Source organism: Lissotriton helveticus, chromosome 3_1 (genome assembly GCF_964261635.1).
Source record: "Lissotriton helveticus chromosome 3_1, aLisHel1.1, whole genome shotgun sequence".
NCBI classification, from domain to species: Eukaryota; Metazoa; Chordata; class Amphibia; order Caudata; family Salamandridae; genus Lissotriton; species Lissotriton helveticus.
Window position 1 is genome coordinate 1330868746 of NC_136061.1, and position 27626 is coordinate 1330896371.

Consider the following 27626-nt stretch of genomic DNA (forward strand, 5'->3'; position numbering starts at 1 on the left):
CCTCAGGCTGGGGAGGCAGTTCTTGCCAAGTCATGCTGCTACAGCGTTGCTGGCCTGAGGTGCACGTGTCACTAGCAAGGTGAATCGCCGGCTAAAGCCTACGTGTCCTTTAATGAAAAGAGGTCATTGCGTGTCCATTGACTATGTGAGGGCAAGGAATACAAAATGGCTTCCGTGTTCTAAGATGGATGCCATGGGTAGAACAGAAATGTGTTTGTAACAGGAATGCTCTTGCTCGTAGCATAGCGAAAACACCAGGATATACTAAATGGATCATTTGCGATTCACTGATACCAAAATTATGTATTTACGACAATGTTACAAACACGAGCAAAATCGTCACGGAACCTCAAGCTCCACCTAGGAGGATCACCTGGTCCAAATGAGAAATGTTGTGGAGGCCCTGCAGAAAGCGGGCCTCACTATCAGGCCACCAAGTGCCAGATAGGGCAGAGCCAATTTGCATACCTGGGCCTCCTTGTAGGTGGTGGTCAGGTTCAACCAATGTAGAGCAAAATCCAGACCATCATGGACTGAGTTGCTCCAACCACCTAGACTCAGGTCAGAGCTTTCTTGGGCCTGACTGGGTACTATAGGAGGTTTGTCAAAGGATATGGATCCATAGTGACCCCTTTGAATGACTTAACTTTCAAGAGAATGCCAAGGAAAGTTCAGTGGACAGTTAGCTGACAAAAGGCATTTGATTACCTAAAGCAGGCCATGTGCACTGCTCCCATTCTGCAAAGTCCTGACTACTCCAAACAATTAATTGTCCAAACAGATGCATCTGAGTTGGGGGTAGGGGCTGTGTTATCACAACTGAATGATGGTCAGGATCAGCCAGTAGCTTTTATTAGCAGAAGGTTGACCCCCAGAGAGAAACGTTGGTCAGCTATTGAGAGGGAGGCCTTTGCTGTGGTTTGGGCTCTGAAGAAGCTGTGGCCATACTTGTTTGGCACTCACTTCATAGTTGACAGACCATAAGCCCCTCTTATGGCTAAAACAGATGAAGAGTGAAAACCCCAAACTTTTGAGGTGCTCCATTTCCCTACAGGGGATGGACTATACAGTGGACTATACAGTGGAACATAGACCTGGGAGTAACCATGCCAATGCAGATGGACTCTTCTGATATTTCCACTTAGAACATGAAGACTCAGCTGGTCAAGGTTAGTTTAATGTCCCGACGTTTGAGGGTTGTGTAGGAGAGTAGGATCTGCTTCTCATAGTCACCCCCACTTTTTGCTGCTGTTTCACTGTTTTCGACTTAGTCTGGCTGGGATCCTGCTATCCAGGGCCCCAGCCTAGCTGCTTTCTCCTCTAAATTGATTGCATATACTTTAAGTAAACTCCAAATTGCATTCTGGGGTACCCTTATAAGTCCCTAGTATATGGTATACTATATACCCAGGGCATAGGTACCCCAGAGGCCTCTCGGGGGCTGCAGCATGTATTATACCACCCCTGGGAGACCATTCAAAATGACACCACAGGTCTGCTACAGCAGCCTGTGTAAGGTGGTGCATGCACCCCTTACTTAGATATAGGTTCACTATATCTACCTTATATCACTGCACATATAAACCTATCAGTCACCCCTATGGCAGGCCTTATCAATCATGAAGGCAGGGTGCTGGGGTTTGTGTGCGAAGGTGCCCATGCATGAGCTGAGCCCCTCTGCAGCCTTCGGAATCTATTCTTAGGGGTTGTTCTGTGACGCAGCAAACCATATACTCTTAAGTGCTAAATGCTATCTTTAAAATGGCTGCTAGGAAACATGTTGGGTTTGGTGTCAAACACCTTGGAATCATACCTTCCCGCTAGTACTGGCGGGGGAGGTATGATTCCATCCTCCTAGAGGGAGAAATTTGCCCACACCGGTACACCCCGGTACCAGCTTTCTCGACCCTGGCATCACAAGATGGATGCTGCCAGCCACAGACATGCACCTACCCTCCTGCTGTTGGATGATACTCCAGCAGGGGCGGCTGGACAATAGGTTTCCTGTCACAGGGAGGTGTGACCAACTCCCAGACAGGCTTCAGTGTATTGGGGCTGGGTGGGTGCACTCCAAAAGTGCTTTGATGTCTGCAATGGGGGCATCTTTGGTGTCTCTGTGCATAGTCCAGCTCAAACCGGTTGCAGGAGCTACCAGCCCCAGCTCTGACATGAAACTGGACAAAGGATATGGGTGTAGCCACCCCTCTGTCCTGACCCTCCCATAGGTGGGTCCCCGGAGTTTGTCCCACCCCTTCCTTGGGTATAAAGTAGGAACCCCTGACTACAGGACTTTAGATTTTACCTGGACTAAACTCTGCTACAGAAACCAAGTATCCTTTGATGATCTACGCTTTGCTGGATGACTGAAGAATCTCCCTTGGAGTAAAGGAGTTACACCCCTGCAAGGCAGGCACCTCAACGCATCTGACCAGTTTGCATCTATGCAGCTCCTGAAGGACTCCCAAGATTTTGCAACACAAAAAAAAAAAAAAAAAAAGAGGTGGGTTCCCGAGCTTTCCTGAGGCGACCAGTGCTCTCAGCAAACCTGAGACCTGCAGCCCTCGTGGGGACCGTGAAACCTGAACCCCTGGATACTGTGCACATTTGCAGCAGCATCTGCTTTTTGACGATCCCTGAGGTTGTGCTTTGGGTACGTGTAGTCCACGCCCCGAGCATTGTTTCCACTGAAGATTACCGGCATACACTCCACGAGTGTTACGTAGGCTGTAATTTTGTGATTCCTTTCGAGGTCTCTTCGCGAACCCTGGTCTGTCGACCTGTGGGTCCCTGTGAAGGTAACTTTGACTTTCCGTGGGTTTTTCTGTTTTCTCCAGACGTGCCCTGACTCTCCATAGCTTGGGGAGTTCCCAGGACCTTGCTGGTCCTCACCGAAGCAGCTTTTCTCTCATGGCATGGGTTGCAGTTGCCAAGGCTTTTTGGTCTCCAATCCAGACATCGACCCCCCATCACTCAACATCTTTCGTGGGACAGCTCGCCTGTGGACTTTAGTTGTCGTCGACATCTCCTGGTCCCCATGGCAGCAGTCAAGCTTCACCCCTTCGGACCTGAAACACTGACATTGGTGGGCATTCGTCTACCGAGCCCCTGGTCACTGGCAAGTGACCCAGAATCTGTCCTCTCTGCTTTCAGGTTCTTCACAACTTCGATCCAGGCTTGGATCACATCAGACACTTTTCCTCCTTACAGCAGCAGCACTTTGCAGCATCACACTATTGAAAGCAACAAAGATTCCTGACACCATTTGACTCCTATGCACCTGGCTTCCCTGGGTTAGGTAACACAAGTACTCCAGTGCTCACATGGGTGCTGGCCTTAGAACCTTCTACGTTTGAAAGGGTTTTCTCAAAGTCCTCTCCTAAGTGTCCTTATTCTTTCAAATTCCAACTGTGACTTTCCCATAGGATTGTTCGGAGCTTGCGGCTGTGTTCTCACACTATACGCGTCCCCTGTGTCACTACCTTGGGTGGTTCCTTGGGGTCCTAGCGATTCTACGTGCTCTAGGCACTGTCTAGTCAAGTTGTGGTTGTTATACCACTTTCTGAGTATATGGTTCTGTCTCCCCCTGGAGCCCGCTGTGTATTGTGCTATTTACTGTTGTTCTAGTACTGTATATTGTGTGCCTTTTTCTCTAATCTCATAAAGAGGTTATTAGAGAGTATTTAGTAATAAATAAATTTATTTTATATATACTGTGTGGGGTTCTCCTTTCCTTTGGTCATTCAGGAGATTATAACCTGCTAAACCAAGCTGCTTTACATTCCTTTGAGACGTAGCCTGAAGGCTGCTCTCCATAGATACCACTAGGATAACTTTCAATAAAGGTTGTCTTTAACCTAATCATCAATAACGGTCATTTGGACTGGTGCAAGGTACCCACTATGACTGTTGGACAGCATATACCAGGCCAACCTCTCGACATCCCAATACACTAAATCCGGTCTGGGAAGTGGTCACACCCCCCTGTGACAGGATGCCTATTGTTCTGCCTTACCCTGCTTGAGCTTGGCTCAGCAACAGGAGGGCAGAATTTTGTCTCTGGTCGGCAGCAACCATTTTGTGCTGTCCGAGTCAAGAAGGCTGGCACTAGGAACACTGAGAGCCTAACAGAGGGCTTTTCCAGTGCATGGAATCATACCTCCTACACCGGATAACAACATATTTGATACCAAACATGATAGGAATTGTTAGAGCCGTTTTTGAGATGGTCATCTCTTAATTATGTGGTGCCCTTCTATACAGTTTATGGCTGCTTCACTGACAACTTCCGAGAATGGACTCTGTAGGCTGCAGGTATGTCATGCTCATGCAGAGGCACTCTCGCTCCTAGAACCAAGTGAGCCACCTTCAGGATTGCAAAGGCCTGCTATAGGGCTGACTTATAAGTTTTAAGTGGAGTGACCCTAGATATATATGAAACCTATATCTTGAGAAAGTGGTGCAATCACCAGCTTATACAGGCCTCAATGGCAGTTCCATTTTGAATGGTCTCTCATGGGTGGCACAATACATGCTTCAACCCATGGGAGACCTCTGGGGTACCTATGCCCTGGGTACCTTAGTACCATATACTAGGGACTTATAAGGGTAGCCCAGTATCCAATCTGGGATGTACCTAAGTACTGAACACACACTTTAGGGAGAAAGCAGATAGACTAGGATCCTGATTAGCAGCATCGCAGTCATACTATTCAAATACAGCTTAGGATCAGGCAAAAAGTGGGGGGTAACCATAGAAGCAGATCCTACTATCCTACAGTTATCTTTTACTTGCTTTCAAGTATGAGGTAAATTCACATTTGCTGTACATTTGTCTTTGCAAGTTTTTAACCCTCAAATGATGCTTATGTTATCTACATCCCTCTTTAACTGCTCTCAAATTTCCCATTTCTTTTGGTGACAGAGTCCCTTCTACTATGCCCTTGTCCTACACTTTATCCATAGAAGTATCAGTTTTGAAACCTCAGAAACTTGGTAGCATTACTCATAACATTAATTTTTAAACATTAGTTTTTACTTCAAGATGTAAGTGACTTGAAAACAAAACCTAACATTCTCAAAAATGCTGGAGTCATTCATCAACTACTGCCTTTTAAAGTCAGACTTCACCCATTAGTCATTTTCATTTGCAAAATTAATCTTCAGTTCTAATCAATTGCAGTGTTTATCACAAATGGTCATGTAGCAAATTACAGGTGTCTTCACCTAGCCAAAGTCTACAACATTCACTTACACTTGAACACATATTATTAATCTCCTATAAAAACGAAGTGGGTCAGCATGATAAGCTAGTCAGTATCTTTTTTTTCTTTTCGGATCCTGGAGATATTGTCTGAATAATGTTTTATTGGAGACCTCTCTTCATTGCTCTGGTGCACAAGTGCATATTTTTTTCTTGCTCTAAATCTGTTGTGTGGAAAGAGGCCAGTCTTGGCATAGATTCTCGCATTCCTCAGGTAATCAGTTAATGTTATTAAAGTTTAACCTGCTTCAGTCTCTTTACTTAGAAATGAGGAAACCAGAAGTCATTTTAGAGGTAAAAATGTTACTCTTTAGCTGATAATTACCTTTAATCATGGAAAATAGGTTTGGAAATAGTGAAAACTTACTTTATAGAGAATCAAAGGTTTATCATACTATATGCAGTTGAGAATTTGAATCTAACAACCACCTCTTCGACACAGATTGGGGCCATGAAACAGTTCCATACTGGCCGCAATCATGTGCAAGAGCTCTTGGAGACAGTGTGCTGCAATAAATCCAAACTCTTGGGACCCTATTACTTATCAGGCACACTTTTTGTGTTTGCACCGTGGCGCACCTTAAAGCAGGTGGGCTGGGTGCAAACAGGAAATGTGTGCCCTATTACATAGAACGTGCAACCCTCATGGCAGCCGTGAACTCATGCTGCCCATAGGCCAGTGCATTCAAGAGAAATACGAAGCAGCTGTTTAAAAGATGTTCTGGGATTATAGATCCCCTTGTAGGTGACTGAACTCACCTGCAGGGGGATTTATGGTGGGTCCATGGTACCCCCTTTTATCCGTTGACAGCGCTGTCCTCAAGGGACGCACTAACATTGCGCCAACATTTTGTGATGCACTTTCAGTGTGCCTTCTAAGGAATGGTTACCTCTGGGCCCATGTCGGTAATTAAGCATGAGTGCAGCGGCAAAGTGATTCCTTCATTTGCTTGGGGCCACGCCCCATGGGAAAGAGGGAATGCCCTCTCTCAATAGTGCTGGCGCTACATGTGCGCCAGTGCTATCTGTATTACAGAAAGGGCTGTACAAGTGTCTGCGGCCCCTTCTGTAACTTGGAAAATGTGCCTTTTCAGCTAAATTTGAGGTTTCAGGGGATTCTGGGTAGGGAAATGTTGGGGGACCCACGCAAGCCATACTTTGCTGGTCTCACCCGGGTGTCTATTTTTCAGAAATGTGTGGGTTTTGTAGGTTTTCCTAGCTGGCCGCTGAGCCAGGGCCAAAAACTCATGGGACCCCCCTTGCAAAACCAGGTTTTTTTGTGATAGGTAATTTTGATGTCTCCTCAATAGGTTTTGGGGTCTTGCCTGTCGTGGGTAATTGATCCACCCACAGGAGTGAGGTACCATTTTTATCAGGAGACCTGGGGGAATTCTGTGTAGAAGGACATTTGTGGATCAACGCATATTCCAGAACTTTCCCAAACAGAAATTTGCGAAAAAAGTGCGTTTTTCAGCTAAATTTGAGGTTTGCCGAGGATTATGGATAAGGAAATATTGGGGACCCACACAAGCCATACCTTGCTGGACTCCCCAGGGTGTATAGGTTCTAGAAATGAGTGGGTTTGGCAGGTTTCCCTAGATGGCCGCCGAGCCCGGGGCCAAAAACTCATGGAACCCCCCTTGCAACTCCAGGTTGTTTTGTGATGGGTAATTTTGAAACCGCCTCAATAGGGTTTGGGCCCTTGCCTGTCACTGGTACTTGACCCACCCATACAAGTGAGGTACCATTTTGCTCGGGAAGACTTTGGGGGATGCGGGCTGCATCGAATTTTGTGTATCCATGCAAATTCAAGAACTTTCCACCACAGAAATGTGAGGAAAATGTATTTTTTATGACAAAGTTTGAGGTTTGCAAGGGATTCTGGGTAACAAAACCTGGTGAGAGCCAGTCAATTCACCCCATCCTAAATTTCCCTGAGTGTGTAGTTTTAAAAAATGTATAGGTTTGCTAGATTTCCCTAAATGCCGGCAGAACTAGGGTTCAAAATCTACAGATAGGCACTTTTAAGAAAAAGTCAGTTTTCACTGTGAAAATGTGGCGTATCCATGTTGCACTTTGGGCCGCTTCCTGTCGCAGGCACTAGGCCAACCCACACAAGTGACATATCATTTTTGTCATAAGACTTTAGGGAACACTGGGTGGGTAGAATGTCTTGGATCCACCAGCTTCCAGAACTTTCCACCACAGAAATGTGAGGAAAATGTTTTTTTGGACATATTTTTAGGTTTGCAAGGGATTCTGGGTAACAAAACCTGGTGAAAGCCAGTCAAGTCACCCCATCCTGTATTTCCCTGGGTGTCTAGTTCTCAAAAATGTATAGGTTTGCTTGGTTTCCCTAGCTGCAGGCAGAGTTAGGATTCAAAATCTCCAGCTAGGCACTTTGCAAAAGAAGGGTCCGTTTTCACTGTGAAAATGTGGTGTGTTCACTATGCATTTTGGGCTGTTTCTTCTCGCGGGCACAAGGCCTACCCACACAAGTAAGGTACCATTTCTTTCGGGAGACTTATTAGGTAACAGTTGCACTACAATTCTGTGTTACCCTAACTTTCGATGCATTTCTGCCTTCCAAATGAAAGACAATGTGTAAAAAAAGAAGCCATTTTGAAAAATGACCTATAATTCTCATGCTAGTATGGATACTCACAATTTCGGAAATGTGCAACTATCTACTGTTTCTAAACTCTATATTTTGTTCCAATTTCTGAAATACATAGGTGTCTTTCATACCAATTTTTCCAAATATAAATTTTCCAAAATTAATTACTATATACCCGATACATAATAGAAAACATTGCAAGACACTGCTCAGTTATTGGCTCTGGGTTCATCAGTTCTTGGTGAACCTACAAGTCCAATATATTCCCACAACCAGAAAGATACAGCAGATGCAACCGTATATTGATTTCAAACAGCTATCATCATTAGAAGAAGTTACAGGCGAAAACGTTGACACAAATGTCTGTTTTTTTCAACCAATTTTCAATGTTTCCAATATTCAACTGTTAGTTTCTATAAATAAACCTTGACGTATCTACACAAATGACCCCTTGCTGAATTCAGAATTTTATCTGCATTTCTAAAATGTATATCTTTCCAGGATCCATTATAGCTTTCATACCCATTTCTACCATTAACTGGAAAGAGGTTGAAGCACAAAAAATAGCAAAAATAGGGTATGTCTCAGAAAAATGACAAAACTGTTTTCAAAAATGTGGTTTTCTGAAAAGTCTGTTTGTCCCTTAAAGCTAGTAAGACGGTGATTTCAGTACCATAACTCCATTGTTGATACCATTTGTAGGGGAAAAAACAGACGCTTTCTTCTGTAGCCCCTTTTGCCCATTTTTCAAAAATAAAATAAAAAATGTGCTATATTTTGGCTAATTTCTGGGTCCCCTCCATAGGAATTCACAAACACTGGGTACCTTTAGAATTCCCATGATGTTGGAAGAGAAAAACACAAATTTGGCATGGATACCTTATGTGGTCATAAGGTTACAGGGGCCCAAGCGCAAACTACCCCAAATAGCCAAAAAAAGGCTTAGCACAGGGCGGGGGGTGGGGTGGGGGGGAGGCCTAGCAGCGAAGGGTTTAAATGAAAAATAAATAAAAGTTGAAGTAACGTGCGAAATGCATTCTTTTATTTAAGGAAAGCTTAATTGGTTAATGTGATGACTGCAGATGTCTGCGTTTAAAGCCAGGCAGTCACACAACTGAATCCTGGTGCACCAGGAAATAGTGATATCTGTTTATAGTGCTACACGGTTACAACCTGAAACTGTAAGCACTGTAAATAAGTAATTATTTTATTACACCTATGTTGCAAATGGGGGTCTCTAGCTGGCAAGGGATTGCACCTATGTCCATGCAGGGACCCTTCTTCCTAGTCAGGATAAGGAAGTTACACTCCTAAAATAACCCCTGCTCACCCTCTTGGTAGCTTGGTATAAGCTGTTTTGCATATCTTAGAGGGAGTGTGTAAAGTATTTGCATATGACCAACAGTAATACAGTTAGAACACTACAAAAGGACACCACACCAGTTTTAGAAAAATTTCCACTATTTTATATACTTAATACAAGACCAAAACAATAAAAATCCACAATACAGTACTCAAAAACATATACTTTGCAAGAATGCTTGAAAAACACAGTTCGTACGAGTCTACAGGATGTTGAAAACAAGTCTAACAGTTCCCGCTGACCACGTCGGTACAGGCCAGCAAAAGCGTGAACAGACTCAATAACAGTACCTTTCTCATTGTGGCTGACACGTTGCTGCGATCCGGTCGTGGCAACCGTCACGGTTGCGTTGCAAAATGGAAGCGGTGCAGGGTGCGGTGTCCTCTCAATGCGGTGCAGGCAGCAGCTCTGTGACGATCGTCCAGACATTGTCGGTGAGACCAAGGCTTACAGTGCAGCGCGAGATGGTGCTCAAAGCGCTGCGGGCAGGTTGCAGTGAAGGCGAAAGAGACGGTTAGCGGGACTTGGCGTCGGTCAGCCGAGACAGCTGGGTGGGTTGAGGTTGTGTGTCATGATACTTACTAGCGAAGCCCGCAGCCACGATGCGGTCATGGGTGTCGAAGACAGCAGCAGCGACGAAATCGGTGAGACCAGGATGGTGAAGTGAAGCGAGGCGGTGCAGAGTGTGGTGCCCACAGGTTACAGTGCAAGCAGCGGCTTGGTGCAGTGGCCATCATCGGCAGTGAGACCAGGTTTGTGGTGTGAGATGCGGACGGTGCAGTCTGCAGTGCCGTCAGGACACAGAGCCAGCGACGGAGTCAGTGATGGAGTCGGTTGCGTGTTCCTTCTCTGTGGCAGCTGAAACAGCGGTTCCAGAAGCGGTACAGAGAGGTCGGTGAAGTCTTTGCAGTCCCTGAGACTTCAGAATAGGAGGCACGCTCTATTTCAGGCCCTTGGAGATACTCAATAAAGAAGTTGCAGAAAGTTCAGTCCAGTCCTTTCACTGCCCAAGACAGAAGCAGCCACTGCAGGCCAACACAGCAAAGTGGTAGTTCCTCCTCAAAGCATCTCCAGCTCTTCTTGGCAGTCCTCTTGGTCCAAAGGAGTTCTAAAAATCTTGGGTCTGGGCCCCAATATTTCTACCACAAAATCCTTTGTTCTCTTGAGGCAGAGAGTGTATTTGCCCAGCTAGAACCACTTTTGTCCACCCTGGTGCAGCTTCCTGGCAGGAGGTGAAGACAGCATTGTCAGAGGCAGACCAGGCCCATTTAGGGGAAAGGAAATCTCTTCCCCTACTCTAAATGCAGCCCAGGTCTATTCAGCCCAGCCCTCGCTCATTAGGCTCTCTGGAGCCACTGCTACTCCCCAAACCCCCAAAAGCCAGAAATGCAATACACAGACCTAGCAGAGGTACATTGGATGGCAAAGCAAGAAAATATCTACTTTCTAAAAGTGGTATTTTCAACGACAGAACGTAAAAATCACCCCCACTAAAAGATGCATTTTAGCATTCTGAGTTCAGGCATGATAAACTTTATTTTCCTATCTTGTTCCCAGGGGTAGTTATGTTTATAAGATGTTATAAGAAAACTCCCCACTCTGTGCTATGGGAATAGATAGCCTTGCAATAGAGTAAAAAATGAAATTGGCAGTATTTCACTATCCGGTTATGCCACACACACCAGGGCATGTCCTACCTTTCACATATACTGCACCCTGCCCACAGGGGTACTTTGGGCCTACTTTAGGATGACTAATATGTAAGAAAAGGGAAGGGTAAAGCCTGGAAAGTGGGTGCACTTGGCATGTCAAGATGGCCATACTAAACTGCACGCAGATACTGCAGTGGCAGACCTGGGTTTCCTTTTCAGGGCTACTTATGTGGGTTGCACAATCAGTGCTGCAGGCCCACTAGTAGCATTTGATTTACAGGTCCTAAAACACTCAGTGCACTTTACTAGAGACTGACTAGTAAATTAAATATGCCAATCATGGAAACACTAATCCATAATAACAATTCATGACAGAAGTACCTGCACTTTAACACTGAACAGCAGTGAGAAAGTGCGCAGAGACTCTAAACCAGCGAAAACCAAGTCGAACCCAGGAGGTCAAAAAGCAAAAAGACAGGGGAAACATGCCAAAAGATGCCAAGTCTAAAGCATGTCCCCTTCAGCTGAAAATAGGGATAACTACCCAACCTCCTGAGAGTCTTCTTCACTAAGGTGGAAGAACCTGGACAGACCATCTGCGTTGGCGTGTTCTGTGCCAGGTTGGTGTTCCACCGTAAAGTCCAATCCCCATTGGACCACGTCTACAGATTTGGGTTCTCACCCCTCATTTGCATCAAACATCTGAGGGGCCTGTGGTCTGTTTGAACTTGGAAGTGAGTCAAAAACAGATAGGGCCTTAGCTTCTTCAGTGCCCAGATCACAGCAAAAGCTTCCCTTTCTATAGCAGTCCACCTCTGTTCCCTGGGGAGTAGTCTCCTGCTAAGCAAGACTACAGGCTGGTCTAGGCCCTTTTCGTTCAGTTGTGAGAGCATCGCTTCCTCACCATGCTGTGAAGCTTCGGTCTGCACGACAAATTCTTTGGAGAAGTCGGGTGCATTGGGCTCTGAACACATGGCTGCCTTTAGGGCATCAAAAGCTTTCTGACAGGACTCAGTCCAAATCACCTTCTTGGACTGCTTCCTGAAAGACTTCTCTGTTAAGGGGCAACAATGGTGCCAAAGCCCTTGACAAATCTCCTGTAGTAACCGGTGAGGCTTAAAAAGGCTCTCATCTCTGTCTGGGTCTTGGGGGGGGGCTCCCAAGCCAGAATGGTGTCAATCTTGGGCTGTAGGGGCGCCACCTGGTCGCTCCCTACGTGGTGTCCCAAGTACACCACAGAACACTGCCTGATCTGGCACTTACTGGCCTTGATCGTGAGGCCTGCCCTCTCCAGAGCCCTCAACACTTCCCCAGGCTGCTGCAAGTGTTCTTCCCAGCTGGAACTGAACACTGCAATGTCATTCAGGTATGCAGCACTGAAATCCGTCAGCCTAGCCAACACCTGTTGACCAACCTCTGAAAGGTGGCAAGGGCGTTCTTCAATCCACAGGGCATCAACCGGAACTGGTAATGTCCTTCTGGGGTTGAGAATGCTGACCTCTCCTTGGACTCATCGGTTAAGGCAATCTGCCAGTACCCAGGCGTCAAATCAAAAGTGCTGAGGAACTTGGCAGCTCCCAATTGATCAATGAGCTCATCATCCTTGGTGATGGGTTGTGCATCAGTCCTGGTGATGGCATTGAGCCCACGGTAGTCCACACAAAACTGCACTTCTGGAGGGGCACCTGGTACAGCAGCCTTTGGGACCAAGACCACTGGGCTGGCCCAAGGACTGTTGGAGGGCTGTATCACCCCTAACGCCAACATCTTAAAGCCCTCCTCTTTGATGCTGGCACTGACCTTGTCAGTCAGCCTTTAAATCTTGTGTTTTTCAGGAGGGCTGTCACCAGTGTCCACATCATGGGTACACCAGTCAGGAACACCTGGGGTCAGAGAGAACAGTGGGGCAAACTGTCCCAACAACTGGTGACAGTCACCCTGCTGCTTCAACTTACCCATTGTGCTCCTTGGTGGACGGGTCAGGGAGAGGTTCAGTCTCCTCTTCCACCCCATCATATGTCACCAAGAGCATGCTCACTTTGGCCCTCCCAAAGTGGGGCTTGAAGCAGTTTACATGGAGGACCCTCAAAGGGTTCCAGGGAGTCTGTAAATTTACCATGTAGGTGACATCACTTTTGCGCTTCACCACCTCAAAAGGCCCAGTCCACTTGTCTAGCAAAGGACAAGGTTCCACTGGTGGTATGACCCACACTTTTTGTCCCGGTTGAAATTCAACCAGAGTGACATTCTGGTCATACCACTTTTCCATTTCTTCCTGGCTTGCTTCCAGGTTCGCCTGAGTGAGTTTCCTGAAGTGGGTAGTATGGCTTCTGAAGGCCAGCATGTAACTTAACACATACTGGGGAGTTTTCCTCAGAGCTGCCTCCCAGCCTTCTTTCATTAAACTCAGAGCTCCTTTCACAGGGTGACCAATGGGGGAGGGGGGTCAAAGAGACTGAACCCAAGAGACTTCTGAGGCACTTCCTTGTAAGCAAAGAGAAGGCATGGCAAGAGGATGTCCCACTTTCACTACATGGGTTCTGTTAGAACCTTGATCATGCCCTTCAAGGTTTGGTTGAATCTCTCAACCAAACCGTTACCTTGGGAGTGGTAAGGAGTAGTGAACTTGTAGGTTTCAACCCACTCCTTCCACAGGGATGTCATATACTTCGATGTGAAATTGGTCCCCTGGTCAGAAACCACCTCTCGGGGGAAATACATGCAGGAAAAGATTCCTATTAACAACCTAGCCCACCACTGGCGCCGTTGTTGTACTGAGCGGGATTGCCTCTGGGTACCGGGTGGCATTGTCCACCAAGACCAGGATGTACCTGTAGCCCATTGCTGTCTTGGGATCCAGTGGCCCCACAACATCCATTCCAACCCGTTCAAAAGGGGTTCCGACAAACAACTGGAAGAATTTGGAGAGGAGCCTTACACTTCCTCCCACTCTTACCACTTCCCTGGCGGCTTTGGCAAGACCTGCAATGTCCATCTGAAGGTCGTCTCATTTGGGGCCAAAAGGAGTGGGTGACAAGCCTGTCAAAGGTCTTGTCCTGCCCAAAATGTCCTGCCAAAGGCACGTCATGAAGGTCCTGAAGTGCTGGGGTACCACCAGCACACAGGCTGATCCAGCCTCAGCAACCTTTGGCTCGCTGTACAGGAGACCATTCTCCCAGTAGATCCAATGTGATCCAGACTGATCATCAGCTGCCTGGTTTGCAGCCTGCTGCTGCAAACCCTTTAGAGAAGGGCATTGTTTCTGCTCCCTGCAGAATTCCTCCCTGGTGGGACCACCTTCTTGCTGCCAATGGGTCAGCTCACAGATGTCCCTGTTCAGCTACCTGCTCCCCTGTAGGTCCCGGGGTATCTCCTTCAAGGTCCGCCTTCTCTCAGACCGTGGGAACCTCAGGGGCTGGTTTCCTGCACCCCCTGCCCTTTTACTTGGCAGGGACCTGGGCCACTGTCTCCGGCTCCAGGTCCTTTGGATCACCCTTTCCAGCCGCCATTGACCGAGTGGTTACACATGCCCACTCTGGTAACCCAATCATCTCCAAGTGAGACCTGAACTCAACATACATCCACAAGGACTGCTTCAGGTAGTTACCTAGCACACCTGAGACCCCCATTCAAAGGGAACCTGCCCCACCATACAGTGGTGCTCTGAGTTGTCCACAGCAACTACTTGGTGGAATGCTTTGGGGACTACTTGCTTCTCATAGACCAGGTGACACCTGACTGAGGTCACACTGGCTCCAGTATCTCTGAGAGCCTCTACCCTTTTCCCATTGATGGTCACCCAGGTACTGTCTTTCTTTGTGTTAGGGGGCACCTGGTTCCCTGGGACCATCTCACTGTCCCCTATTGAGACATGGTCATTTCTGCGGATCCCCAACCTCCTGTGGACACCCCACCTTCCCAAGCGCTACACTAGTTAACACCTTGGTGACTGTGTCCTCTTGGGACACTTGGGGTCCCCCTTCAAGTGATCCACCTGGTCACAGGAAACACACTTGCAGGGGGCGGTCTCTGCAGACTTTCTTGAAGAGACTATTGCTTTCTTAACTCCTGCAGGATGGGAATCTATATTTTAAAGAACTCCTGTGCTTTGTCCCCCCCCACATTTCTGCTGGGGACCCTGCTCACCTTTGGTGGGATCTCCAACAAAAGCTTTCTTGTGGACCTGGTGCTCACCCAGCGGTCCGCCTCCATAGCAAGCTTCCTGGGGACATCCAGCTTACTATCAACCAAGTGCTGGCGCAGCTCTGCAAAACATAGACTAGACAAGTGCTCCCATGCAATGAAATGGTAGTGCCCCTGATAATCTGTTACATTACTGCCCTTCATCCAGCCATCCAGTGACCTACAGAAAGAATCTACACATTCCAACCAGTGTTGGCATCAGTTTTCCTACTGGACCTGAACTGATCCCTGTATTTGTCAGGAGTGAGTCCATACCTAGTGAGGAGAGCATCCTCCATGTCATCGTAGGTGAGGTTCTGCCCCTTACCCAAAGCTATCATAGTGTCCCTTCTTTCCTCTAGAAAGATAGGCCACAACGCAGCCCCCCAATTTCTTTCAGGGACCCCATTCATGTGAATAGACTCCTCATACCCTTGAAACAACTTTGTATCTCATCCCTCTTCTTGAATTCTTTACCTACATGTTTGGGGGTGTGCGCAATCCTGTCTGTCTGCACTGAAGAGTTGCTGCCACCATCCGTGCTGGATTTGCTCTTCAATTCCAGCTCCTTGAGCCCACGCTCATGGTCTAATTCCATCCTTTGTGATTCCATCTTGAGCTTCTCAAGCTCTATATCATGCCTCCTAGCTTCTGTCCTCTAGCTCGTCTGGGGACATACCACTGCAACCAATCCTGGATGGACCCCCCTCCCAACAGCACATCTTGCCTAGGTGTGGGCTCTACCGCCTCCCCACTAACATCTCCAGGCTGCCCACAGGCATGTCTGGCTGCTATTCAGGGCCTTAGCACCTTTTGTAGCTCCTCCTTCCTGGTGAGGCCTCTGACTTGGACCTTTAGGTTGTTACAAATAGCCTTTAACTCATCAAAGACCACCTCTAGGGATGCAAGTGATGATGCTGCTGTGTCAGGCATGATGCAGTAGGAAGTTAAAGTTCCAAAATTATATGATCACAAAATAGACCTGAAAAAAACTGCTTGTGGTACGTTATGGTCTGCGATATGGTAGTAGTGCACACCAATCACTGTAAGTCAAGTGCAAACACAAGTCCTATCCTCACTGCTGACAACCAATGTTAGAAATGGGGGTCTCTAGTTGGCAAGGGCTTGCACCTTTGTCAAAGTAGGGACCCTTCTTCATAGTCAGGATAAGGGAGTTACACTCCTAAAGTAACCCCTGCTCACCCCCTTGGAAGATTGGCATGAGCAGTCACGCTTATCTTAGAGGCAGTGTGTAAAGCATTTGCACATGACCAACAGTAATACAATGGAAATACCACAAAAGGACACCACACCAGTTTTAGAAAAATTTCCAATATTTTATATATTAAGACCAACACTATAAAAATCACAATACAGTACTTAAAAAGGTATACGTTGCAAGAATAGTTGAAAAAAACAGTTTGTACGAGTCGGTAGCTCCATCCAGGCAACTGTGATGCTGAAATTGCTAACAGTTCCACCCGACCGTATTGGTACAGGCCAACGAAAGCCTAAACAGACTTGGGTAACAGTACTTTTCTCATTGTGACTGATACTGCGCAAGCCGGTTGGGGCAACCATCATGGTTGCAGTGCAAAATGGAAGCGGTGCAGGGTGCTGTGTCCTCTCAATGCTGATGCTGTGCAAGCAGCGGCTTGGTGGCGATCGTCCAGACAGCGTTGGTGAGACCAAGGCTTATGGTGCAGGGCGAGACGGTGCTCGATGTGGTGCTGGCAGGTTGCAGTGCAGGCGACAGTGCCGGTTAGCAGGAGTTGATGTCGGTCGGCCCAGACGGCTGTGTGGGACAATGCAGTGCATCGTGAAACTTACGAGAGGTGCCCCCAACCATGATGCGGTCATAGTGTTGAAGTAAGCATTATATTCTTTTATCAGTTAAATTACCTCCTTACCTTATAGTTTTGTTGTGTCTAGTAATTGTGCAGGTGATCACAATCTACTTTGCATTAAATTGAATTATTTTATTAAACCCACGAACAAATATGGAAAGACAAAGCAGACTTCTCGAAGAGTAGAGGACTAAAGATAAAATGCAATAAAGTAGATCCAGTGATTGTTAACCAAGACATTGTAAAGATACCATGGGATCTCTCGTAACTGTTGAATTCGGGCCAGCTAAGATAAAAGTTGAGTTCAATAACATTTGCATGTCTATTATAACCTCACTTTTACCAGATCCTCCTATTAGACAGCACTGTGTTGGTGGTCTAATATAGCATGTTCATTGGCCCATAAACAATTATTGGCCACTTTGATAAGCCACCCGCGTGGAGCAGGCTATGTCAAGGAGGCAAGGAGAATATATGAACTGGTGTAGAATAGAAATATAAGATCAGGAATAAAGCCTGGGAAGATCTCACAGTGGCAGGGACGTTAACGGGTAGCTATAAGCATTGAGAAGTTGTAAATTAGCCTTTTTGTTCTGAGTTAGATGCACCCAAAATAGACAGCTTAATTACCGGGGATGCATGGGGGACCCATTTTTAAGAAAATATTTTCACCAGAAAATGAGGCTACTAATTTAGGCTCAGATTGCAGCCTAAACATCAAGCACTCTTATAACTTCACATGACCTATTGAAGTCCAAAAGTGTCTGTACCCATCAAAAAAATGTATCTCAGGAAAGGCCCCAGATGGCGTTAGCCTAGATTTTTTAAACTTACATCAATATGTGTGCTTCTTTACTGACTAATGTTTTTAGATCTGTTGTGTCCGGTCCCTATTCTCGGAGGACCACTACCGTGGTCTCAATTTTTAAAAGGGAGATAGAAGCCAGCCAACTAGCTATAGGCCAGTCTCTCTTTTGGACTGGAGTGCCAAGATCCTGGGGGAAAAATTACTGTCATGACTAGAAGAATGGGCTGCAGCAAGCAATGTTATGATTGAAGTCCAATTTGGATTCAAACCTGGCATCGGCATTGTTGAAAAATGTTTAAATCTTTACCTTATAGTTGGAAAGTATGCTAAGGCCAAAATGGGTTCATAACATTTGGTTTTTATTAACTTATCAAGTGCCTTTGACCCAGTGAATCGCTAGAATTTATGGGACTTCATGGGTAGATTGGTTGAGAAAGAACTCCTTACCCTCATTTAGACAACTACACCAGGATCTCACTGGAAGGGTGCATTACTGCCCCTGTGGTGAACACTTCCCTCATATCAGCTCCACTCGGGGTGCTAGACAAGGGTGCACCCAGGCCCCTTTCCTCTTCCTGCATTATATTAACGGTATTAATGAACACCTAATGGAAAATAGAATGGATTTACCACGTATGGAAAATAAGCTTACACCCATTGTGTTATACGCTTCTAATGCAGTGCTTGTTGCCTGCACAACAAGTGACCGCAGGCCCTTTTGAATCTGTTTTAAGCCTACATGAATGACTTGAACGTCCAGGTAAATTATTCATAGTCTTTTATAATGACTTGTAGCCATCTAAGCATGAAGTCTACGCGTTTTGTCAGGAGGGATTTTCATTTAATAAAAGTAAAAACTTTTAATCATCTAGGGATTCTTTTTAGGACTTTTTCTAGCTGGACTGCAATTTTAACATAAAGAGCCCAGAATTTTAACATGAATATTAAGTCCATATTCAGATTTGCACAAAAGTAATTACGTATTACAATAAAAATAACCACAGACTCAGGAAATATTTTAAATCTTTAGCTAAATTAATTGCATGTGAACCACCTCAAAGTACAGTACAGTCTCCGTCACTCATAGGAAGAAAGATTCAATTAATCAATCATCAATCACATACTTTGTACCTTGCAATGACTTATGCTCAGAAAGGAGAGGACAGAGAGAAAAAGACATCTGCACATTAATGAAATATTATTTACCTAGGATGGTGTGAAAACCAAACCCCTGGCCAAAGGGCTGGTAAGGGTCCCGCCAGGAAAGATCAGGTGACAAAGTCTTCAGGACAGGATTCCGGACAGTATAGATGACCTCTCTAGCACAGACACTTGGGTAGAACCCCTCTCTGACACTCTCTTCCTCCTTAAGATTCTTCCGTGATCTTCTTTTAAATTAATTTATTTAAGATAGATGGTTCTGCATTCGATTCTTCATCAGCATCTCTCGTTACTCCGACAGCATCCCAAGCTCTGAAGCTTTCAGCAAATCTCCTTCTGACTAACTAACTAAGACTACCTCAATTATACCCTTCGATATTCATGTACCACCCTTTAATGTTTCAATATTGTAAAAATACTGATTCTGATTGGACGGGCAAGGGGGGAAGATCATCACGCCATGCTTATGTCATCTTAGTCTATCAACCCATTGCTCATAAATCCAACCCCTTAATTTTTATTCCAAAACTTTATTCCCACCCGTATTCACATCTTATTAGAAACAATTGTTTTAATTTGTCGTGAACATCCATTCATCCAGAGGTCTTCAGTGCTTGTTCCCAGGGTATGTAACTTTTGTGCCCTTGGGTCGCATTCAAGAGTATCATCATTCTTCCGGCTCAATTCAACAGGCATGCATGGAGGTCGCATGTCTAACAAACTCTGGACACACATGAGAGGCCCAAATGCGTACTAATAAGAAAGTCAGAAAGACCAATATTATTTTCAAGAATAAGGGTTTCACTGTATACCACACATCTCTACTCTAATACCCTTTATTTAAAGCAGATGCCAGGCGTGTGAGCTTTTAAGCTGCCATATTAGTATTTTCTGCTCATACGCAAGAATTTCCCTCCAAGCGACAGCTCGTCATACTGCGTAGATGCAGTTGACGCATGCGCAATGAAGATTTCCCGTTAGCAGCCATTTTAGAATTTCGCTCAAGTTACTTACATTAGTAAACACATATGCAAGTTTCTTTGACCCTTATTTTGATGTGGTGGGTATTAATTTTACACAATACGTAATGAATACCACGTTAGAAAATTAAACGAGAAGATTGCTTCTAAGCAAGTCTCTTTTCTACGAGTCCTTGCTCCATCACTGTGACATTCATATGCTGTGAGGAACTTGGTTTGCCATACCTGGATGATCTGATTGGACTTGCCCCACTGCTGTTGTGGATTCAAGTTTGGGGAACCCCAAAGGCTGGACTTGTCAGGACCTGCATTACTGATTGTCTGTTACTTGATAGGGCAGAGCAGATACCCTGGCTTTCATACCCGAGTGAGTCATTTAAATTAATAGTCCTTCAAGAATTTGACAATAATCCTTTTATAATTGGGCTGGAATATAACGAATGGGTCAAGCAACGCTATTTGGACCATTGTAAGAACGTACACTTAGAGAAGGTCCAGGCTATGGAATTGATAGTCAAATATTCATGAGTCAACAACAAGGAGCACAGAGCGCCATTTAGGATGGATTTTGAATCCTACTCAGCAACAATATCTTATACTCTTTAGGCTCTGTATATTGAATTTCAAAATTGTGTTCCCACCAGGCAACAGGCTTTACCCATTTGCTGCTGTAATAATGTTTCTATGCAAAGAACAAGCCACTTTATACTGTTTTGCACTTTGTATTCAGCTCTGGGGCTATTCTGCGAAAGTCGAATTTGAAACAATATAAGGATGTTGTATCCTTGCAGTGTTTAGGAACCCCAGACATCTGCTATGCCATTTTAAATTTCATAAGAATGTCTTTTAATATTAGAAAACAACATGATTTTAAAAATCCATGTATGCATTTTAAATTCTACCTGAGCACTTTCTCCTTTTGAATGAATTGATGCCTCTTCTGAAATGTGAATTCTCTGGTTTCCACTGTGATGACTGGTTGTAATTGTTAGGAATTTATATGAAATGTTTTAAACTTTGTGATATACATGCATTATGACGCACATGGGCCCTTTATTTCCTATTGAATTGAGTTTATATTTTCATTGAAATGTTCACTTAGCATTTTTTATGTTGATGCCTCTTTTATGGCTCTGGCTGAATAATGATATTTTGAATTGAAGTTGAATTGACTCCATCAATTAAAGCTATACACTGTCCCTCGAGCAGCTTTTAGATTTGCTAATTAACCAAGTGCACATGTTTTCATGTATTTTAGGTAGCAGACATCCTGGCAAGAGGGCTTGTTTCTTCTATTGCTGTCTTCATCTACACAGGACAGGAGACCACCTCCCTTGACTTTCAGCCAGAGGCAGATGAAGGTCAGCATTATAATTCTGGAGTTGCTGTTTTTTATCCTTTTTTATTGAAAATAAAAGACGCCAATAAAAATTGAAAACGATTGTGAATGTTGTTCCTAATTGATCCCACCCACTTCAAAACTGAGGTTATTCAAAACCCATTTACTGGTGGAGGAGGATTCGTTTGCTTATTCATTTCCTCTTCCCTGATGGTGTTGCACTCTTTCTGCCTAATCAGACCACTTGCAAGGTGCCCAAGTGCCCAGATTGAGAACTGTGTAGAGCACAATTCTCATGTGGAATTCTGAGCTGCAAAATTATACGAGGTCCACTGTCCCTGCTTTGGGACTTACTGGCTGCAGGAACAACAAACCAGATTTTACCAAGTGAAAACCCCAGAAACGAAAATCACTGCAACCCATCTCTCACGCATTATCTCTTCAAATTCAATCAGAGGCATTGCAACAAACGTATTAAGAGCATAACTGTGGCCTTGACTCCCCAAATAGGCCACACAATAAACACACACCGTTTAATTTATTGTATTCCCCGAGTAGCGTGCTTCCTATCCACACACGTGCTTTGGTTCCTCATTAGGAGTATTAGGTACTGTATAAACACATGAATGATGCAAAACAGTGTACTCAAACCCTACTGCACAGCGAACCCACAATGATGATAATACAGCTAGCCAAATGACTATCGGTATAACCTATACCTGCCACCGTTTATTAACACACATGTAACTTATATCCCTGACTCAAAGTTGTGATTTAAATTCTGATCCAGGCACCAATGAATGTTTGCAGAAAGGTTGAAATTCTGAGTCGTGCATCAAAATTCTGCATTTTTTTCCTGATAGATATCCCCAGGAAACGTATCAGGATAAAAGATATGAAACAAATAGAAAACAAATAGAAGCTGGTGCTGTAAACACATTACATCACCTCAAAATTAAGCCTAACAAGATGACAGTCAGGAGAAGTTAATTATGTCTTCTATATAATATCCCACACTAGGTTAGCGGTAATTACCATGTGCACTAATTATAGCCCAACTAAAACATAACCTGAAATCTTGGCCATAGTCTACAACTATTTCTTTGTGCTTCTAATATCCATATATTCATACAGGTCCACACAGATCCATAATAAAAACACTTTGGTTTCCTGCCGAGCATATTCTGAACCAATCATCATGCTGTTTATGCGTTTGCTTTCAAATCTAAACAATCCCTTCATTATTGCTCCTCCCTCCTGCTGGAAGTACTCCAATTTAGAAAGGCTCGGTGGGGGGTGGGGTTTGAGGGAGATGTTCCTTCCCTTTTGTGCTTCCTCTGTTTGGAATGTACTCCATCGTGGCCTGTACAAAATAGAAGATCTTTCGATGGGTAAGAAGGCTCTTCAAATTATTCTGTTTGATTATTTTCATATCTTCTAATGTTGCTAGTCAAGTCCATGCCAAGATGCCTTCGAGCGTTCATTGCATTTTATAAGTAACATCTCAACTCAACTCTTTTCTTGCATGTGCAAGTTTTCACTTTTCACCATGACATAGACTTCTCTCATGGATTGCAGTCTTGTTGGACATGGAAGGGTGCCCAAAGCACTACCTTCATATTGGTGGAATTCTACTTCCTTAATCAAGAGTTAAGCAGCACAAGTGCTTTGATGGGATTATACCAAATAGTATTCAGTAGGAGCGAACAGGTCAGTTTTTCTTTGTGCCACTGGTTTGTGGCCAACAAGCTCACTCACCTTTTTAAAGTTCCGCTGCTGTATGATTAACGTACCCTTGGCCTACATCAGGTAGATGTAGAGAGCGCTGAATGTATGTGTGCCTTGGAAGGGCACAATACAGAGGTAGAAAACTGGTGTGCAGTACATGTGGGATTAGTGTATGTGATGAATGTACGTTATGCCTACAAGGAATACATTTCATTTTATTTCATGCAGCTTTATTCGATCATTGTGAACAGATCATAAAAGCAAAAGAATACATATACAAATATCCAGATCAATAAACATTCTTATATACATAGGGCTTTTAAAAAATACATTGCGACCCAACCATGCCTAAAATTGATGCCTCAGAATTGCCAGTATAAGCAATTTCCTTGCCTCAGAATATTTCTGTCAAAATAGTAGGATATGCAGCTCTGTCTGCGCCGCAAGGTTGTTACAGGGGCGGCGATCAAGATCTGCTAGCCTATACTTCTTTTGTGGATATCCCAGGAGTAACGGGATCATGTTTAATCTGAAGCGCAGTAGAATAAATCTGTGCTGGGCATTGTTTATCCGTGCTAAGTAACAGAAACCATCTCCTGGTATTAATGGAACCAAGTCATGCGCAATACTAAAGTGATGGATCTGTTTTTTTCCCCTGCGGTTGTATTCTGCTCTTTGGAAATATAGATCTTTTAACCGGTTCTTTGTGACCCCGTTACAGGAGTCCAGGTCCTGAAAGAGCTTTTCCATCCCTGTAGCCTTCAATACAGTTTCTACATGATTTAGCCACCCAATTATTTTGTAATAATCTAGGTTGCAGCATTCTCTTATAATGGTTTGTGTCAAGTCTACCATTGTTCTTTGCCAAATGGATAGCCACAAAAGGACCGGGGCCTTACATTACATGAAAGATGTGCTGTGCAGTGCTTCTGCAATTAAACACATGTGATGGGTGTGTGTGTGCTTGTCAGAATTACAGTACATGAAGGGTGAAGTGTTGTGCAGCATGCACATGGCAAATCTGTGAGTGCTGGCAGTGTGTGTGTTTGCAAATAACATACCCTGGAACAATAGAAAGAGGCTGTAGTACTGAATGGTGCTCACAGATTGAATGTGTGTGCTGAATGTGTGTCGGTCTGTAGTGGCACAATGCATGGAGGTAACAGTACTGAAGACTATGTATGCTGTGAAAGTACAAGTAGTGCAAGCATGCCTGCATTGGTACAGTGCATAGAGGACCCTGTGTTCCATTTTCAAAGCTGAGGCCTGCCTGGTGAGGAGCGGAGACAGATTTATGTATTTCTGCATTTCTGTGAGCTGAGTGGGACACACACTGGAGAAAGAGCCTCCACTTTATTCTTCAAAGCGTTGCTCTTTGATTAAATGATAGGTCAAAAGGAAGGTGACTATACACATCTCAAGAAAAAGATGGGGCAGATGAGGAAATCATAAAAAGAGGCTGGGGCAGAATTACACTTTTGATGCACATATCACTTTGGCTTGTAGCGTCCTGCCCAGCCTAGGAACCCAGCATGGACTACACCACATACGGAGCTGAATATTGCATGTCTTTATTCGTGTGTGAATACCTGCAAACTCTACATTCTAAAACAAGCTTTCATTACATCACAGCTCTACGGAGTCTCTTTGAAGCAGAAAGAGTGCTGTCATAAAACTTGCAACACTACGTCTCCCAATATGATAAATAAAAACTACATTTTTACAAATTAGCGTGTGTGTGTATATATATATATTCACTGAAAAAACCATAGGTTATAGACCATATATAGTTAGGACTTAGCATTTAAAAAACCTTGAAAATTCACTGAAAAAACCATAGGTTATAGACCATATATAGTTAGGGATTAGCATTTAAAAAACCTTATTTTACTCACACAAAACCATTGAAATTCCATATATAGTTAGTTGTACTAACTATATATCACGCACCCGCAATCCACTGCTGATGATGTCACATATTACATCATTCATGACATGGTCAGTGACATCACTGATGACATCACTGATGACATCTCAAATGACATCACTGATGACATCACTGATGACATCTCAAATGACATCACTGATGACATCACTGATGACAAAATCCAGTGACTGTATTTTTCTGTAAAGTTAAAATATGTCTTACATATTTATGAATGAGTCGATGTATAAGTGTCTGGACGAAGGATTTAGTAGGTGCATGACTGAATGTATGAGTGAGTGATTAAATGTGTCTCACTGAGTGCATGGGTTAGTGACTAAACTGTCTTAATTTGTGCATCATTATGTCTGTTGTTCTGTAAACTGCTGCATGTGTTGATCAGTAGCTATATGAGTAACTATATGGGTTATTGATTGGTTGCCCAAGCATTTGTATGGGAGACTGAGTGTGTGTGTGGGTGGCTGGGAAGTGTATGACTCTGTGCATAGATGTATGGGTTCAAAAGTACATGTTGGAAACAGCTGTATGGGCGGTTGACTGTGTGCATGACTGTATTGGTGAGTGAATAGATATCTCAGTGCTACATGTCAAATTAAGTACATATGTAAAATACAATACATGTGAGAGTTGACATATATAAATAACTGTGCATAAGAGCCAGTGAATGTGTGAGTGGCTGTATGGATCATTGTGAACTTGTATCCAGGATTGTATAAGTGAGTAAATATGTTTTAGTATATGTTTGAATAAGTAAGGTGGGTTTAACTGTATAGTTAAGGAAATGGAGGTGTGATTGATTGTTTGCATGACTGTCTAGGTGTGTGTGTAACTTCATGGATGAGTGACAATCTGTGAGTCTGTGTTTACACTGAGTGTATCTAAGGTTATATTAGAGTCTGAAGAGGTTCATCGTATTATCACATGAATGATTTTATCAGTGATGTCATCAGTAATGTCATTTGAGATGTCATCAGTGATGTCATCAGTGATGTCATTTGAGATGTCATCAGTGATGTCATTTGAGATGTCATCAGTGATGTCATCAGTGATGTCACTGACCATGTCATGAATGATGTAATATGTGACATCATCAGCAGTGGATTGCGGGTGCGTGATATATAGTTAGTACAACTAACTATATATGGAATTTCAATGGTTTTGTGTGAGTAAAATAAGGTTTTTTAAATGCTAATCCCTAACTATATATGGTCTATAACCTATGGTTTTTTCAGTGAATTTTCAAGGTTTTTTAAATGCTAATTCCTAACTATATATGGTCTATAACCTATGGTTTTTTCAGTGAATTTCATTGGTTTTTTAATAGCTAATATCAAAACCTTTACAATGTATTATTCTTTAAATAGAAAAATATTTTTTACATGTTTTTAATACAATTTTTTTTTAATTTTTTTTTTGTTTCGCTCCCGGTACGCGTACCGGTTAGCTTCCCGTTAGCTCAATCCGGAGGCGCGACCCGGTACGCGAACCGGTAAACGTTCCTTTTGCGCACCTCTCGCGTTACAAAACAACATCGTGACGCGTCGCGTCAGCATGACGTTTCGCGTTCTCGCGTAATACGTCATATTACGTGCTACGTTCGCGTACCCGGAAGCGCAGCGGTACGCGAACCGGAAGCGATCCGCGGCGCGGCGCCGACCGCGTAACGTAAACACAGCAGGTCATGTGACTCGGTAATAACACTTTTCATTGGTTCATTTCACTTTTGGTTTCCTAATGATGTAATACTAGGTCATGTGATCTAAAATGAACACTTTTCATTGGTTTAGAACTTTTGTTTTTCCCAAATGATGAAAACCCCTCCTTTTTTCCTCACTCTGACTTTCATCTTGGTGAGAGAAAGACCCTTTATTTAGACTTTGAGATGGCTTCATTAGTAGCTTCAGCTGGTGCTAACCCACCACCTCCACCAAATCCAAGAAAGAGAGGACCACCTGCAGAAGTAATTTTGCAAGAAGAGGAAGAACAGGAAGAGGAGGAAGAGGAGGAAGAGCCTGAGTTTTTGCCAGAGGAGCCCAGGAGGTACAATCGAAAGGAGAATTACATCTGGCAATTCTATAGAATTCCTGAGGGGCAAAAAAAAGTGAATGCACGCTACGTGTTTTGCCGTATATGCGGTGATAGATTGTCAAGGGGAACTGATAAAAAATACAGTTACGGCAATCACACTATGCATCGGCATATGAGTAGGTGGCACCCAAATAATTATAGTGCTGCCCAGCTACGTGACGAACAACAAAATCCCCTCCCAATGGCAAGAAGATCGGTTGTCCCAGAGGTGTCGGGACCAGAGGCGAGGGAGATGATCGCAAACATCCAAATGTTGTTTGGGCACGTAAAGCAAGTGTGCGTGGAATGTGGCGCTTTCATCTGCTACAGGGAAAGTAGCATCAGTTTGATTTTGCGAGCTATTCAAAATCATGTTAATGTTTGTCCGAGACGCCCCAAAAAATAAATTCTTTTTTTTTTGTTGCTCCTGTTGAGCCCTTTACAATGGATCGTTTTTGTTTCCCCCCCCCCCAAAAAAACCCAAAAAATTTTAAAAACGTTCAGAAAATACAAAAAAAGTACAAAAATGTTCAAAAAATACTAAAAAAAATATAAAACAACAAAAACATTAAAAAAAAAGTTCTTTTCAGAACTAACTCCCCATTATAAAAAAATTGGTAGAATATTTGGAACTCTGCCAACCTCTATTTCTCTTAGTTCGCTCCCGGAGCGCTACC

The 27626-nt window shown here is 44.1% G+C and overlaps 1 protein-coding gene across 5 annotated transcripts in view; it reads left to right on the forward strand.

The window, feature by feature from the left end:
* Positions 1-27626, forward strand: part of KCNJ1 (potassium inwardly rectifying channel subfamily J member 1) — a 661201-nt gene that overhangs the window by 492599 nt on the left and 140976 nt on the right. For all 5 annotated transcript variants that reach the window (XM_078683899.1, XM_078683901.1, XM_078683900.1 and 2 more), the window contains one exon: positions 21129-21231. In XM_078683899.1, the coding sequence (XP_078540025.1) occupies positions 21226-21231 (6 nt within the window). In that variant the 5' untranslated portion in view covers positions 21129-21225. The remainder of the gene's footprint in view (positions 1-21128; positions 21232-27626) is intronic.